At 36.9% G+C, this 16,984-nt stretch overlaps 4 protein-coding genes across 6 annotated transcripts; 3 read left to right on the plus strand and 1 right to left on the minus strand.

Annotated features, from left to right (window-relative positions):
• Positions 1 to 458: 458 nt before the first annotated feature.
• On the minus strand, positions 459 to 3,778 carry LOC142542864 (scarecrow-like protein 28). The gene has a single exon (XM_075649742.1). It carries the CDS (start codon positions 2,859 to 2,861, stop codon positions 807 to 809), a length of 2,055 nt encoding a protein of 684 aa, XP_075505857.1. The 5' UTR covers positions 2,862 to 3,778; the 3' UTR covers positions 459 to 806.
• A 2,334-nt stretch (positions 3,779 to 6,112) lies between these two features.
• On the plus strand, positions 6,113 to 12,392 carry LOC142542863 (phytyl ester synthase 1, chloroplastic-like). Of its 3 annotated transcripts, none has more exons than XM_075649741.1 (13): positions 6,113 to 6,666; positions 7,023 to 7,074; positions 7,428 to 7,483; positions 7,622 to 7,780; positions 7,863 to 7,967; positions 8,689 to 8,795; positions 9,066 to 9,187; positions 9,381 to 9,489; positions 10,432 to 10,562; positions 10,727 to 11,096; positions 11,197 to 11,310; positions 11,819 to 11,905; positions 11,980 to 12,233. In XM_075649741.1, exons 1-13 carry the CDS (start codon positions 6,246 to 6,248, stop codon positions 11,995 to 11,997), a joined length of 1,851 nt encoding a protein of 616 aa, XP_075505856.1. In that variant the 5' UTR covers positions 6,113 to 6,245; the 3' UTR covers positions 11,998 to 12,233. The 3 variants fall into 3 exon arrangements, with proteins under 3 accessions (XP_075505856.1, XP_075505854.1, XP_075505855.1); XM_075649739.1 differs by having other exon boundaries at positions 6,114 to 6,666; positions 11,819 to 11,910; positions 11,980 to 12,392; XM_075649740.1 differs by having other exon boundaries at positions 6,114 to 6,666; positions 8,689 to 8,774; positions 11,819 to 11,910; positions 11,980 to 12,392.
• An 803-nt stretch (positions 12,393 to 13,195) lies between these two features.
• LOC142541504 (uncharacterized) lies at positions 13,196 to 15,609 on the plus strand. Its single transcript, XM_075648032.1, has 2 exons — positions 13,196 to 14,314; positions 14,623 to 15,609. The coding sequence occupies exons 1-2, from the start codon at positions 13,795 to 13,797 to the stop codon at positions 14,655 to 14,657; spliced, it is 555 nt and encodes a 184-aa protein (XP_075504147.1). The 5' UTR covers positions 13,196 to 13,794; the 3' UTR covers positions 14,658 to 15,609.
• Positions 13,256 to 13,795, plus strand: LOC142541777 (uncharacterized). Its single transcript, XM_075648241.1, has one exon. It carries the CDS (start codon positions 13,256 to 13,258, stop codon positions 13,793 to 13,795), a length of 540 nt encoding a protein of 179 aa, XP_075504356.1.
• Positions 15,610 to 16,984: the final 1,375 nt, after the last annotated feature.

A 16,984-nucleotide genomic window follows, 5' to 3' on the forward strand; every position in this document is an offset into this window, starting at 1 on the left:
CTCGCATAGGAACTATACCTCATTGTCGCTTAGTGTCAAAGATGACAAGAATGGACTGAAGCTCCCTATCATAAGTATACCAGAATAGAACAGAAATCGTATGTGTGAATGAGAAATAATAAAAAGACTTTTCATCTCAACACCTATTCAATGCCGCATCCCCCGGGGCCGCCGCAGAAATTTTCAAAACAAAAGATAGAATCTTTTCTGGTAGACATATTCATTCCTCAATCTATCTATCTCAGTTCCTAGATGGGACTCAAAGGAACATCGCTTGCATGGCCTGAAGAAGAATACAGCTATAACTGGAAGTACTTGCGCACACGCTGTGCAAACCCCCCTAGCTGTTTCCAGTAGAGAACTCCGTTTGGGGTGCAAATTATATTTCTATTCTATCCAAATGCATTTGATTTAAATGAATATCCCGTTGTATTAAAATAATGAAACACAAATTTATTAGGAGAACAAAAATCACTTCATTACAAAGCATGCATATCTTTCAAAGTATACGACTCAATTAGATAATCCTGACTACAACGAATATGCATAGACGATTAAAAAAACTCTAGGTTACATTAAGAATCAAAGAAAGAAAACCAAACAACCCAAAACAAAAAATAATAACCTGAAGTTGAAGTCTATAGTAGCCTGCCTGTCTTTTCCTATCTCAATGACCTTGTCTGGAAAAAAGAATGAAAGAATAACAAGATTTCTCTACCTACAAAGAATGGACTGCAGCTCCCTATCATAGTATACCAGAGTAAAACAGAAATCGTATGTGTGGATGAGAAATAATAAAAAGACTTTCATTTCAACTTGGCCTGAGGAAATGATGTAGATCTTCCCAAACAGTCTGCTGCTGCTGTCCATGCTGAGACTGAGTAAAGAGGTTGATCCAACCAACTCAAAGTCAGCCATGAGGCGGCCCCATCTCGACCATTCTTCTTGACTCTATAACTCTTGTTCGAATACATCTTTAACAGCATTTGGCTCTGAAGTAGTTCCCTTTCACTCATTCCCATGCACCGGAAACCCCCATGCTCCATCAACTGTTGCCACTTACCAAACGTCTCGTGCCTTTCAAATCTGTCTCGTCCTTCACAAGCCACAATATTCTTGATTTCAGACCCAAACATTTCCTCTATCTTGATTCTCATTGGACTGTCTAGTGGAAGGCTCGAATCAATCGAGTCAAAAATGGCAGAATAGTATTTCATTGAATTGGATAGTCTTGAATCCAAGTTGAGTTCATTATGTGCTGCTTCTTGCTCTGCCATTATAATCGTTTCAGCTTTTGTGCTCCGGATCAAATCCAAGAAGTCCCGCAGTGTTCCTCCAGTACTATCATATAGCAACTTATGGACCTGAAATACACAATTTATAGCCACGCTTTCTTTCTCCTTAACATGAAGCATCCATAACCGCACGTCTTCCAACCTATCAACTACTGGATGGAATTCAAAAGCCAGATCCAGTGCTGCAGCAAATCCAGCAAGTTTATCACCTGTTTCAATCAGTTCTTGTTTCGACTCACCAATACCAGTGATTCTGATGTGGCTAGGTGGAATAGCCCTTGTAGCCAAACTGTGAAACAAACCAGGCCACTGCAGCCCTTGCTTTATATCGAAATCTATTATGTGAACCCTGTCCTTCCCTTCAAAAGTTCTCAACAGAATCTCATTGGACGTGAAATGAATGAACTTTGGAATTGGGCACACATGGTTCAAAAGCCTCAATGCGGTGCCACCACCACTATTATCATCAGCACGATCAAACTCTCGAAGGAATGTTGCAATGTGGAAGGTTTGTGGCCACAGCCTTGCAACACGCAAAGCTAGAGCCTCGGTAAAATATGCCACGAGGCGGTGTATAGGGGAGCCGCCTATTGGAGAAGCAAGCTCCCCTAGTCTGGCAAGACAATGGTTAATCGCAGCAATATTCTTCAAGCCAATTTGTTCAACACAAGCTATTAGTAAGCTCACAAGTTCGATACATTCACGCTCCTGGTGACTATTTTTCCCATTATTCCTCGAAACGATAACCTCAGCACTTTCACTTGGATTAGGTGGAGTTGAGCCGTTGCCAATTTCACTCTCCACCGGATTATCACTCAGCCTGAGAACTAAACCATGACTGTCAGATGAGGTATTTGATGATCCTGAGGCTTCCTTCTCAGGACCACATCTTGCCTCGACATTCTTGTCCCCTAGGTCCGTAATCACAACAGAATCAAACCAGGGAATATTTGACAAAGGTGGCAATGGTGGCACTGATATGTCACTAGGCATGAAACACATCTGTTCTTCCTCTCGTGAGCTTGATACAGGAAAAGTCACTTGAGGTGTATCGAGGCCTGCGTTCAGAGGAATGGACAGTGGAACGTTGAAACCTGGCTGAAACCAAAAACTTTCACCACCCAATTGTCTTAAGCTCAAGTTTCCTTCTTCTTCTGGCATACCATCCGACTCTCCATTACCCTTTTTTCTCTTCATTGGACTGATAAAAATATCCTCATCGTACGATATTTCTTCCGCATACCTCTTTTTCATTTTCAGAACCTTGCCTTTCTCCCAAAACTCAACTTTCTTCTCCCTCCTGCCCTCTGTGGTTGCGGCAGGAGGAAGCTTGATACACTGCCTAAGCGAACAACCTGTAGTCTTGGCTTCAATTGGTACCTCGATTGAAAGACCAACAGGTCTAATGGGTTGGGATCGAGTGGCTTCTTTTCGCACAAAAGTACAAGGCAAATCCAATCTTTGGGTGCTCATTGCAGGAAAATGGCAAGCTTGAAACTGTGCAGATGCTTCACTTCTCAATCTATGCCTTGGAGACAACAATGTAGATGAACACCCAGCCAACATGCTTCAGACGTTTACCTATTTTTTCTCCTTTCCTTCAACAAAAATACAGCTCTCCCACCCACTTCTACTCTCGCTCGCTCTCTATGTGCTCCTTACTTATATTAATACACTGTTCAGACTATGCACTTTTATAGTAGAATTGATAAAGGTCGCGAGCAAATAATTTTATGAGGAGAAATCAAGAGACATAGACCAATGTTTTCTATTGTTAGTGTGTGAGTTCCAAGAATGAAAAAACCAAGAAACAAAATTGGAATCCGATGTCAAAATCAATGAAATATCACAACCAAAAATAATCAATCCCTCTGGTGTATATGCTTCTCTGTGTCCTATATGAAGAATCAATCCGACCACTTATATGCAGCAAAGAATACAAAGAATCGTTAAATACACTAGAAATTACAAAACAAAGAATCAAAGAATTAATCAAACATTAACAAAATCAAGGAACACCTACCTAAAACAGATCATCGGACTCCGTAACTTTCAAAGTGAAATCATTTGGAAGAAATCTGATATGTCATCACACTACGGAATAATATTCGGCAGATGCACCTATGTTCACGATAGTAGCACAAAAACATGGGGCGTGATTGATCAAAACAAACATACATTAACTCCAACATATCCATGCTATTCACTCAATTCAAAAACAAATCCCACCCGCAAACCCAGGTCAAGACCTCATTAAACAAGCAAGAAAATAAACCAAATAATCATTGTCCGTCCTAAATCTCCTTCACTTACTCACCTATCAAGAACCCCACGACCCAAAAACCCAAAAAACAGTAAGAAGCTGAGTTTTTATAAATTAAATAAGCAACTCCTTGTTGTAGCCTTGTTTCATCGTATATAATCTGATACTACCGAGGGAAAATGATGGCTCGGCAAAAAGAGAATATGGGTCTACATTTGAGATCGTGAGCGTCGGGTTAAAATCGGAGGGTGGAGAATGGAGGAGTATATGACCGTTGTTGGATCTTGTCGGTGAAATGTGACCGTTTAGTCGTACGACAAAATTATGGTTTAGTAATCAGACACGTGGTATGCACGTGCCTGACCTCTAATTATTTATGCCTTTTTTTTCAGTTTCACCTGGAAATTCGACCGTTAGTTTTTTTAAAATTTACCTCTAACATTGCCTCCTTTACTTTCACTACAGGTTACTTACTACTGTCTGTATCTATTCACTGTAATATAAAAAAAGTTAAGAAAAAAGTAACTCTTCGAAATTGAAATTGAAATTGAATTTCGGGTAATAGAAAGAAATAGGCATGAACTTGAAACAATTGTAAGAATGAACTAACTACATGAAGAAAATATTTAGGGACATCATTTAGAAGAGAAAATTCACGAACGGTCATAAATAATTTGTAGGTTTATCATGCCAATTGCCATGAGACAAAATCAAGCTATATTCTGATGTATTATTAAACTAGTGAATATGATCAGTCGTGGCGTCACGTCAGAATTTTCTAATATCACGTCGTTGTTTTTTGTGTTATATCAACACTCCGACGAAGAAAAAAAAAACTAAAATCACAAAAAATTAAAAGTCTAAATTAGAGGAGACTAAGTTGACAAAAATGTCCGTTAAAAATAGTTATTTTTCACCACTCCTATAATCTTATGATATTTTCAACCTTATTGCATATATTAATTAACTCATATTTTTTTTTTCGTTCGTTTCATTTGTACTTATAATTCATTTGATAACTTTTTTAATCGATGAAATCTGTGAGTTTTAAGAAAGTTGTAATTTTTCACCTTGGATAACACTGGCCTTAAAAGAGGTTTGAGCTCAAAGATTCAACTGCTAGATGAAACGATCCACACGAACAAGTATGGTAAATATATTTATCCATCTGTAACCCAAATATAAAAATTCATAAGTGTTTAAACATTTGAATAAATGTGAAAAATGTTTTATTTTTATATTTAAATATAAGTAGAAGAAGAAATCCAAAAGACAAAAAATATGCTTCTAAAAAAACATTTTTTAAAACAACTTTTATATATATATATATATATTTTAAAAAAGTATTTTTTGTCTATTGATTTTTCTAATCAAACACACTCTTAATTTCTTGGAAGATATTTTGGAGTTTGAGGCATGACTATTCTCAGGAACGGAGTTAGAAAATTTAGTTAGGGGATGAACATAATTTTTTTTATAAAAAAAATTATATCTATATGTAATAATTAAAATGTAAGCACAAAACAAACTATAATTATATATAATTGCACATATATTATTATAATAAATATTTTTCATGCAGTACGATAAAAAAAATACTTTTATAATAAATTACCTAGAAACAGGAATAACAAGATATAAAACCAAAAGTTTACAATGAATCCAATTATTTCGCAACAATCAAATTTGCAAAACATGACGAACAATAATATTTTAGTCACAATAATCCGAAAAATCAAAGTGACAAATACATATGTAAAACCGTAATTTATTAAAAAATTTACATGTTAAACCATTTTAAGTTGAACTTGATTAACTCGAAATTTTTTAAACGTCAAATTTATCAATAATCCTGTCATTACTGAAATCTTAAGTAATTTTTTTTCCAATGTATATTAGTAATTAAATATTTTTATAAATATAATATAGGTACCTTGCAAGACATTGTAAAAATTAAAACATGAGCACTTTACAATCTGGACAACATGAATTCAAAAATAAAGCATGGAACTTAAGGAGATACTGATTAAGTGAACATTTGATCAATGACGAGGAGTTCGATATGTTCATCAACATATCATTGACAATCTTGCCACACAAGACTAGTATAGTTTACCTGAACAACATTATATGCAGGCTATTGCGTTAATCAATAAGTTTATCGACTGCCCACGAAAATGTAGCAGCCGCATATTCTCACTTCATTAAAAAATCAAAGAGGAAAAAGATTCAAAGATCAGGAAAACAGAGGTAGGATTATCTAGATAATTGGCTTATCATTTCTCATTTATTGTTATTTTTAAAATATTATTAAAATTAAAAATTATTGTTGAGTGTAACAAAAAATAAATTTGAAATTCACACAATATAAATTTATGCAAACAATCAAATGAATTTAAAATTATATATTACTCTTTTTTTATTATCGAGCATCTGTCTACTTATATTTTTATTAATTTTCTTGCAAGAACATACACCATTCGCGGACAGCCACATTTTGTGGCTAACGTTATTTTATTTATTTTCAAGAAAATTTACCGTTTTATTTATTTTTTCACAATTCCATCACCCAAGAATACAAAAGAGGAATACAAGTGATGTGTGCCTCGAGAGGCTTTTATCTTTAGGCCATTTTTTGGACTTTCGTGAATGTTCGAGCGGTCGAAGAAGACATTGGCGCAGCTTTCATGGCTTCAGTTGTTAAAAGTTTTGGGATATCTAATCATTTCACTTTGAATTTAGGGAAACCATTTTGTACTAGATTTCATGTACAGTGTGTAGGTAGCCGCGATTCATCTGTTGTATCTTATGATTCTGTTAAAGTAAATGGGGTGCCTTCTGCAGTGGAGAAGGGAAATAAAATGGATTCGGTTGATTTTGAGAACGAGAACGGAAGTTCAACTGTTGGGAAGCTGAAAAATGAGAATGATTTTGAAGAGGAAAAGCTAGAGGCTTTGTGGGATGATGGATATGGAACTCAAACCGTGAAGGATTATCTTGATCATGCAAAAGAAATAATTAGTCCTGATGGTGGTCCACCTCGGTGGTTTACTCCAATTTCATGCGGCCCTCATTTAAGAAATTCACCTGTACTTCTGTTCTTACCCGGTAAACAATTGATGCTTAGTCCCACAAATAAGAAAGGCCATGCCAGGGTGAATCCAGCCGTGGACATATGCATTTTTAGATATATTTTCGAAATATGCAAGTTTCCCTTCCCAAAGGATATTCAATTATCCACATCATCCAGAAATCCTGGATCCCCAATGCATGTAGGGGGTGATGCTACAGGTTCTGGTGGTGATTGATTACCCCGTTCAGATGTTCCTTGGCCCGCGAAATATTTATCATTTCTGAATTCAGTTTGATTAATGAGTTCCTGTATGATGATTGCTACTTGCTAGTGATGATTGCTAGTGCTTTAATCGGAAAGGTGTATGCTTATAGTTTGCTTGCTGATGCAGGAATGGATGGACTTGGACTCGGTCTCACCCTGCATCATAAGTCTCTTGGAAAGTAATTCATCGATAGAGTTGATATGAACATGAACTATGTCATACTTGTCTTTCGTGCGCGTGCGGTACTGTCCATGAATCGTAGAAAAGTCAATAGTTTTGCTGTATGTATTAAGATATGAAATAAACGCCCCCAATTCTCTCGATTCTCTGAACCAAACAGTACATACACGTTCTTGTGCAGAAATCAAAACGAGTAATCAGAAGGCTTTAGTTGATCTGCACAGGATTAGGATTCTATTTATGTTCCTAAACTGTATGATGATGCTAGACACCTGTCTGACAATCTTGCTACTTAACTTGCTGTATTGTGTTTCATGGTCAATTAGGATGTGACGTTTTTCTTGGTCCCAGGGTATTTGATGTTCGTTGCATGCATATCCCAGTTCATGACCGTACGCCATTTGTAGGTCGTAACTTCTTACTGCTTTACTTTTACCGTGTGGTATTTACATGTGTTTGAATGACATTGAGAATTCATGCTTATTTTTAAAGCATAGATTTTACGTTGCTTTATACGAATGATAGTTTATTCTATAAATTTCCAGAGTTGGTGGAATGGGTTGGAGAAACTGTGAGGGCCGAACACAACTTATCCCCCAAAAAACCTATTTATCTAGTTGGAGATTCTTTTGGTGGGTGCTTGGCTCTCGCAGTGGCAGCACGTTATCCTAAAATTGACCTCTTAGTCGTGGTAGCTAATCCAGGTAAGTTTACAACACATGCAATACAGTTGTTCTTAGTTTCTTACATGAGCTGAATGGCTTTACTGATAATTCATTTTTTCAGCAACTTCATTTGGCAGGTCACAACTGCAGCCTTTCTTTCCACTATTGGAAGCTTTACCTAAAGAACTGCATATCACAGTTCCTTATCTCCTAAGCTTTGTTATGGGTATGTACACACTGCTTTCATAGTTAGTTAGTTTGTTCGATCTCAAAAGATTATATTTGTTTAACACATGAAATCTGTGAATAGCTTTAAACATTAAGATATCCATTTCACAAATCAGTCTCAGGCATTGAAATGAAATTAGGGGTGGCCTTTGAGCACGGCTACACTAGTACTACTCTATTCATTTGTTATCCACACATCTTTATTTTTTCTCTCCTAGTATGCTCACAAATAAGAAATAATGATGTATTTAACTTTTTTACCGTCGTGTACGGTCAGGTTCCACTCCTAGCGGTAATTTTAACAATTATTACTTATTTGAGCCTTTTCGATGCCGGTAACAAGTTTGTATCAATTTTCTTGTGCTTTTATATAATTACAAGTTCAAGGATATTTAAGGAAATGGTGCTGGGAGTTCATTTCATTTCTATTAGCTCCTAAGGTTCAAAGTTGATGCCAAAATAAAAAATAAGTAATCGTCCTGGTTTGTGATTTTAGTCAGAACCAAAATCAGCCACTGTAATGCCTGACTTGTTTTACTGTCTTTGCGTTTCTAAGTTTCTGCTGTGCTGCAACTTAACGTACAATCTTGCCTTTACATATTGGCTTTGGAGATCGTTGCTTTACCTATTCTTTTACCCATTAATTTTGGTTATTCGTTGTTACTGTTTTCGAGCCTTCTGAGTAACATGTTCAGCAAATTATTTTATGTTCACTCCAGGTGATCCAGTGAAGATGGCTGCAGTAAATATTGACATGATGCTATCTCCAACACAATATTTTGAACAACTTGCTGGCAACCTTACTGTACTGCTACCGCTCCTTTCTGTAAGAACATTTTTGCATTGCTTACATTTATTGTCTTTGATTTTTTTCGCAGTCAAATGGGTTTTTTTTATCCTCCTGTTACTGGTATAAAAAAAAGAAAACAAATTTTTGACATGGACTAGTTAAAAAATAAAAACCTGAAACCAAATTAATACATGTTACATATCTTTATGTATCTTTCAATTGTTAAACAATTTTGTGGGGATGAAACTATGCATGATCAATCTTTGTGAAATAGTGATTTTTCTATTTGAATTTGAATATGCACAGGGCTTGGCGAATATCATACCTAAAGCAACTCTAATTTGGAAATTGAAGCTGCTCAAAACTGCTGCTGCTTATACCATTTCTCGTCTTCATGCCATTAGAGCTGAAGTACTTGTTATCGCTAGGTTTATTCTCTACCTATGATTCATTCAGAATATTGTGCTACGTTGACTTTGTTGATGTATAAAGTTAAAAAGATTCAGGCAAAAGTCACTCCTATCTTCGTTTTACCATTTCATCACTCTGCTCTTGATGCGTGAGTCAAGCTGCAAAGCCGTTATTTAAATTTGTGATTGTGATGATGCATTTGGATCTCAGTGGCAAAGATAATATGCTTCCCAGTGAAGACGAAGCTCGGAGGCTTTTGAGATCAATACAAAATTGCAAAATAAAATACTTCAAAGACAACGGGCATACCATATTATTGGTAGGTGAGAATTTCACTCCAGTTTCTTTCAGAAATGCGTGCGAGTTCTGTAATCTCTGACAATACATTTGCTTTAAGAAATGTAGATAGTACATTTTCTTATGAAAAATGATTAATTTTATATGCTTAGCCAATAGATGCTTTTTGATACACCTAGGACATGGATTCTATATGAACCAATGGATCGTGACAAGTCGTTACTACTAGCAATGACTTCCTCTTTCATTACTTCATTCTTTCCATATCCCTCTCCTTTGTTCTCAGTTACTCATCAAATGGCACTCAGTTCATATCTTTAAGTTCGATCATTGACAAGGTTCAAAGAAAGGGTGGGCTATTGATAAAGAATCGACTCCATATCACAGTGCTAGCAGATGGAAAAGCCTACTTTATTTTCTCTAGCACTACTTATAGTAATGGAGTTTTAGTGTAGCCACAGGTAGTAGGAACTAATTTGAGGTAAAGACACTCACCATGGGGGCACTAGAAAAGTTAGTATAGTTCAAGAACTTCTGAAATTCCTCACAACTCTTCCTAAAATTATGGAGTTTAAAGGAAGCGTTTTCCAAATCAATACTACCTAAAATTTCAAATGAGATATAGTATCTACCTTTTTCAAGGCAGAAACTTCGTTAACTGCAAGAAAGTACATCGCATGTGAAAAATTCTGTGAAGTTGAATTTGTTGATTTAAAATTTGCTAAAAAGTGCTTCATATCATCCTGTTCGTACTATTACTTGACTGTTTTTAATCATAATATGTTCGTGAAGTATATTTTGTTTTTTGTGCTTTTAAATCATCCCAGAGATTTATTTTATGCAAACCACTTGTCAAAATCCTTTGATCAAATGGTTGGATTCAGCAACACTTGCTGTGATATGGTTATTTTACAACTGTATATTCCACAGTGGTATTGATCCATTGCAATTTGTATTGATGCAGGAAGATGGCATTAATTTATTGACAATTATCAAAGCTACTTGCACCTACCGTCGATCAAGAAAACATGACTATGTGATGGATTTTCTGCCTCCCAGTATGTCTGAGTTTAAGCAAACAGTTGTGGAAAATAGGTAATTGGACACAGTTCCTTGCCCTTCAGAGTTTTCTTGATATTTCATTCGGTCTAGTTCTTGGATATTGAAACAAATTCCCAATCAAATGACATTCGAGTTTCATACTTCATTTGTTTTTTAGATGTTTTCTAGAAGCTAATATCAAGCGTTACTCAATACAGATGGCTACGTAATTATACTGGCCCTGTAATATTATCAACCATGGAAGATGGAAAGATAGTGAGAGGACTATCTGGAGTTCCAGATGAAGGTCCAGTCTTGTTAGTTGGTTATCACATGCTTATGGGGCTAGAAGTTATACCATTAGTCGAAGAGTTTCTCCGGGAAAAAAAGATAATGTTTCGTGGGATAGCACATCCATCATTGTTTTCGCATCTTATGGAAGGTGAAAACAAGGAATTTTCTTTCACCGACCATCTTAGAATATATGGTGCACTGCCTGTAAGTCCAAGCAGCCTTTTCAAGTTGTTCTCGACAAAATCTCATGTGCTACTTTATCCTGGTGGTGCTCGTGAGTTTCTACACCGTAAGGTTTGCCATTTTTTTCTTTTTAAACCAACTGCCTTTTTCTTTCCTTTCTTGTGAGAAACGGGATCGTAATTTGATGTATTTGGGCCTTTAATTTATACAGGGTGAAGAGTATAAATTGTTTTGGCCTGACCAGCCCGAGTTTGTTAGAATGGCTGCAAGATTTGGAGCCACAATTGTACCTTTTGGAGTAGTTGGAGAAGATGACATAGCAGAGGTAATGTTTTATTCATAAGATTAGTCAAACTTGGTTTACGATGAACTGATTCCATTATTTCTTGCCTTGTACTATTCCTGCATCAAATTTTCACTTTCGGCGTTTCGGTGATAATGGATAGAATTTGAGTGGAACGCCATATAATGGTTTTGGTGTGTTCATCTTTATCACTCGAGGCATCTCTAACCAACTACAAGTAGATGTTAATTGTTGGCTCAAAGGAAAGGAGTTGGAGTCGGCATTAAGTGGTTTGAAGTTATTAACATGATTTAAATGATTTCGTGACTTATTGAGGGGTTAAACTTAAATAGAGCACAGCAGAGAAGATGCAGTGGAGGAGATCTGGCCCCAAAATTATTATCCATCCATTTTCTTCTACCCTTCTTTGGAAACTTTTGAGTTATCCAAAGTTAATGTGATTTTGATGACAAGCTCCATGTCTCGAAATCAAAATGCAACTCCTGATGTTTCTTGATGCCCTTACATTCTAAATTCTTCAAACTGGCAGCTAGTGTTGGACTATGATGACTTGATGAAGATCCCTTTCTTGAGTGACCGAATAAGAAGAGATAACGAAAGATACAAATCATTTAATGTGAGGTAACATACGTATACTAGACACTTCTTACATCACAATACATTCTCAAAGCTTTTTGATACACCTGACAGGGCTGGAATGAACGGTGAGGTTGCAAATCAAGATTTATATTTTCCTGTACTTCTTCCAAAAGTTCCAGGACGATTGTACTACTTGTTTGGGAAGCCTATTCATACAAAGGGAAGGAAAGACATGTTGAAGGACAAAGAAAGAGCCAGAGAAGTGTACTTGCAGATAAAATCTGAAGTCGAAGCGAACATGAAATATCTGCTAGAAAAAAGAAAGGAAGATCCTTACAGGGGTATATTCGACAGGACCATGTACCGAGCCCTGTATGCATCTATGGATCAGGTTCCATCTTTTGAGCCGTGAATGGAACATTAACTATTAGTTCTTTTTTAAATATTAAGTACAGTGGCACCTTGAGAGTGAGCCCAGTGACATATGGAACCTCTTATCAAATGCAACTACAAATTCAAGATTGTTCAGAGGATAATTTGATATAAAAAATAATAATTTTTTATGAATTAGATTTGATACATTCGTCTAACAAGAGTTTTTGTGTATTTTAAATATAATATGAAAATTGAACATCAGTAAGCAAGTGGAAATCAAGAGAAGCAGTCTTTTCATTTCACTATTCATAAATATTATTCTATTCAATTATTTAGAAAAATTCTTTGTTTTTCTGCCGTAAATTGAATGAAAATTTAGGTATATCATTATTTCAAAAAATTCAAATGTCAGATTTTAAATTCGAAATTTTAAAAAATCTTTGGGCCAGGAATCCCGGCCCAAAATTAAAAGCACACAAAGTTTGAGAAAAGGGAAAATGCAGAAATGAATATGGCTCTTGGTTCTCTCGTCGTCAACATTTTCCCGCTTCTCGAAGCTATTTCCCACTAATTTTCTATTCATTTTTCTCCATTTTTTGAAGCTCTTCCCGTGTTATTTTCTAGTTAATTTCAACTTTTCATGGAATTTTCGAATCCCATGTCGCTGGATTACCGTGACGATCGACGGAAGCTTCTTGAATTTGTTGAGAATTGAGAGTTAAGAAGTGCAAACACGTTTTTGATAAATGCGTCTTTAGTCTTTAGTTTAGTATAAATAAATGTACTCTTTGAATTCATTTCAATTTTTCCCGCAATAAAGCTTCTTCTTTCTTGAAGTTCAACAATGGAGTTTTCTCCTTTCTACGAGAATTCAGCTTCCTTTAACATGGAATCAGAGCATACGATGCTTCTCCGATTTTGAAATTTTTTTTGCTTTACATTAGTGCAGGATCTGTACGCGAGCAGTCAGCTTCAATTGTTCTGCTGGAATTTTTGCTCGCGATCTGTTGAAATGGCAGTTAATATTGGATTCAATGATCCACTCTACATTCATCCATCCGATACTCCTGGTATGTGTCTCGTAACTGATCACTTGTGTGGAATTGAGAATTATGGAGTATGGAGTCGCGCTATGCTCATTGCATTACGTGCGAAGAATAAGACCGGATTTATTGATGGAACTTGTAAGAAGCCTCTCCTAGATCAGCCAAATCTACATCAATGGGAGAGATGCAATGCCTTAGTATTATCGTGGATTATGAATTCCGTTTCGAAGGAAATATTTGGGGGAATTGTTTATGCCCTGGATGCGTCTGCTGTCTGGTCTGACCTTAAAGAACAATATGATAAAATCAACGGGTCAAGAATTTTTGCCCTCCACCGAGAAATTGGGAAATTGACACAAGCTAATAACACCGTGTCAAGTTACTACTGTAAGATAAACAATTATGTGATGAATATTCCTCATTGGTTATCCTGCCTTCGTGTCAATGTGATACGGCAAGACAATATATTGCTCATGACCAGCAGCAGAAGCTCTTACAATTCTTGATGGGGCTCAATGACAGTTATGCCCAAATTCGGAGTCAAGTATTGATGATGAGTCATCTTCCTTCAGTTGGTCAAGCATTTTCTATCATCTCCCAAGAGGAGTCCCATAGATCACTTTCTGTTGCAGAAGAGCCATCAACAGCCTTCTTCTCTGTTCAAGGTAAGCTTGCTAACCAAAAAAAGGATATCCTAACCTGCGATTATTGTCATTGGACTGGACACACCAAGGACTTTTGTTACAAGCTTGTTGGATATACCCCTGGTCACAAATTGCATAAGGGCAATAACAGCAGGAAGGGAGGACAAAATGGCAGAGCATATAAAGATCATTCTAGAACTCAGAGACCATATGCCAACCTGACTGATATAGCTCAAATTGAGCCTATCACTCAGCCCATCACAGAGAGTTTCAATGCAGCCGCTATTTCAGTCTTCACACCTGCTCAATATGCTGAGATCTTGAAAATGCTGGGAACTCATCAGTCTCCTTCTGTGCCAGAACCAGTTGTTAATATGGCAGGTATACCCACTACAACGAACTTATCATCTCATTGGATTATTGACAGTGGTGCAAATGAGCATATGATTGGAAATTCGAATATGTTGCTAGGTTCTAAATCTGTAGCAACTCCTCCTAGGTCTGTAAGACTGCCAAATGGTACCAAGGCTCGTGTTAGTAAGATAGGTTCTGTTTTATTCACTGATTCCATCACCCTTAACCATGTTTTACACATGCCAGATTTCAACTTCAACCTACTTTCAATATCCAAATTCACCAAAGATCACAATTGTTTTGTTACACTTTATCCCCATTTTTGCCTATTTCAGGACCTCAAGACTGGGAGATTAATGGGGATTGGTAAAGAACTCAATGGACTTTATCATCTTGACACAAGTTCATTTTCCAGCTCCGGCCCCTGTCCAGTACCTTCTGTTCCTTTTCGTCATTCTGTTTGTAATAGCACTGTTGATCATGTCAATTCGATAGTTAATGTGTTTGATAATCATTTTCTTTGGCACAAACGTTTGGGGCACATGTATGTATCTAGAATGCAAGCACTGTCTTTTATGCCAAACTCAGTGAGTCTCCCTCATTGTTTAATTTGTCCAATGTCAAAACAAACTAGAATCAAATTTCCTCCCAAGAGCTTTTCTCACTCATCTTGCTGTTTTGCCTTGATACATGTTGATATTTGGGATCCTTTTCATACCCATACCCATAATGGTAATAGGTATTTTCTCACAATCGTGGATGATTTCTCCAAAGCAACATGGGTTTACCTTATGCGGTCTAAAGTTGAGGTGCTTCAGGTTCTGAAATTTTTTTTCCAAATGGTCCATACTCAATTCTCTGCTCTTGTGAAGATCATTAGGACTGATAATGCACTTGATTTCTTCAAAAGTACTTGTACTTTGTTGTTTAACTCTTTAGGTATCCTACATCAAAGTTCTTGTCCCTACACTCCACAACAAAATGGAGTCGTTGAACGCAAACATAGACACATACTCAATATAGCTCGAGCCCTGCGTTTTCAATCCTCATTACCATTAAAATTCTGGGGTGATTGTGTTTTAACTTCTTGTTATCTCATTAATCGTACTCCCAGTCCCCTAATCAAAAACAAGACACCATATGACATGTTGTTCCATAAACCTCCAACATTTGATCATCTTCGTGTCTTTGGGTGCTTGTGTTATGCCACTTCATTAACTTTGAAAGATAAATTTTCTGCTCGAGTTAGTCCTTGTGTGTTCTTGGATTATTCTAGCACTCAAAAAGGATACAAAGTCATGAGTTTGGACACTAAGAAATTTTTTGTGACAAGAGATGTAGTATTCCATGAAAATATTTTTCCCTTCGCCACTCCTAATCACATTTTGCCTATCTTTCCTACACAAGATGATCGCCCATCTTCCTTATCCCAGTCAGAGTTTATTGCAGATATACCACCTGCTCCTGTTGAATTTGTTGCTCATTTACCTCAACCACATGCTACTCCTGTGGCTCCCATAATTTCCCAGCCTCCGAAACGTTCTTTGCGCATCTCCCAGCCTCCTGTCTGGACCAAAGACTACTCTTGTCCCACGTAATCCCACAGCAATTTGGCTACTTCCAAATATCCTCTCAGTCAATATCTCACTTATACCAAATTTTCTAAACCTTATCAGTCCTTTTTGGCCTGCATCTCTGCTGACAAAGAGCCTACCTCTTATCATGAGGCTGTCTTGGACCGTAGATGGAAGGCAGCTATGGATTTAGAACTAGCCGCATTGGAGGCCAACCACACTTGGGAATTAGTGCATTTGCCGATTGGAAAGAGGTCCATTGGTTGTCGATGGGTTTATAAGATTAAGCGACACCCTGATGGTACGGTTGATCGCTTTAAAGCTCGTCTTGTCGCCAAAAGGTATACTCAACAAGAATGGATTGACTATCATGACACCTTTTTCCCTACCGCTAAGATTGTTACTATCCGTTGTTTGATAAGTGTTGCGGCTGCAAAGAATTGGCCTCTTTACCAAATGGATGTGACTAATGCTTTTCTTCAAGGGGATTTGGATGAAGAGGTGTATATGCAGATGCCACCTGGTCATTCTCTTCAAGGGGAGCAGCGTGTTTGTCGCCTTTTTAAGTCTCTTTATGGCCTCAAACAAGCTTCACGCCAATGGAACACTAAATTTACTGGTGTTATGAAACTCGTAGGCTTTGTCCAGTCACCGCATGATCATTCTCCTTTTACTAAGCGTGACTCTTTGCATATCACTATATTGTTGGTCTATGTGGATGACAATGTGGTCACTGGCAGTGATTAGCAAGCCATCTCTGCTCTCAAAATGTTTTTACACTCACAAATTCATATTAAGGATCTTGGGCACTTGCGTTATTTCCTTGGCATTGAAGTGGCTCGGTCTAAGGAGGGGATTTATCTAAACCAACGCAAATATGTGTTAGAATTATTGGCTGATTCTGGTTTGACAGGTGCTAGAACTTGCGACACCCCTGTTATAAAACATCAAAAACTCACAAGTCATACATTGGATGAGTTTAATCGACAGAATTCTGTCAATGAGCTTGATGATGCTTTGCTGATCGAATCTGATGTCTATAAAAGATTGGTTGGAAGGCTCATTTACCTTACTATTACGAGACCCGACATTTGTTATGATGTACAAATTCTTAGTCAGTTCA

Source organism: Primulina tabacum, chromosome 4 (genome assembly GCF_025594145.1).
Source record: "Primulina tabacum isolate GXHZ01 chromosome 4, ASM2559414v2, whole genome shotgun sequence".
Lineage (NCBI taxonomy): Eukaryota > Viridiplantae > Streptophyta > Magnoliopsida > Lamiales > Gesneriaceae > Primulina > Primulina tabacum.

Coding starts and splice junctions, on each gene's coding strand:
- LOC142542864 (XM_075649742.1), bottom strand. CDS start 2,861: ATGTTGGCTGGGTGTTCATCTACATTGTTGTCTCCAAGGCATAGATTG.
- LOC142542863 (XM_075649739.1), top strand. CDS start 6,246: ATGGCTTCAGTTGTTAAAAGTTTTGGGATATCTAATCATTTCACTTTG. Junction 7,781..7,862: donor AGTCGTGGTAGCTAATCCAG/GTAAGTTTACAA, acceptor TCATTTTTTCAG/CAACTTCATTTGGCAGGTCA. Junction 9,188..9,380: donor GAAGTACTTGTTATCGCTAG/GTTTATTCTCTA, acceptor TTTGGATCTCAG/TGGCAAAGATAATATGCTTC.
- LOC142541777 (XM_075648241.1), top strand. CDS start 13,256: ATGGCAGTTAATATTGGATTCAATGATCCACTCTACATTCATCCATCC.
- LOC142541504 (XM_075648032.1), top strand. CDS start 13,795: ATGGGGCTCAATGACAGTTATGCCCAAATTCGGAGTCAAGTATTGATG. Junction 14,315..14,622: donor ACCAGTTGTTAATATGGCAG/GTATACCCACTA, acceptor TGCCTATTTCAG/GACCTCAAGACTGGGAGATT.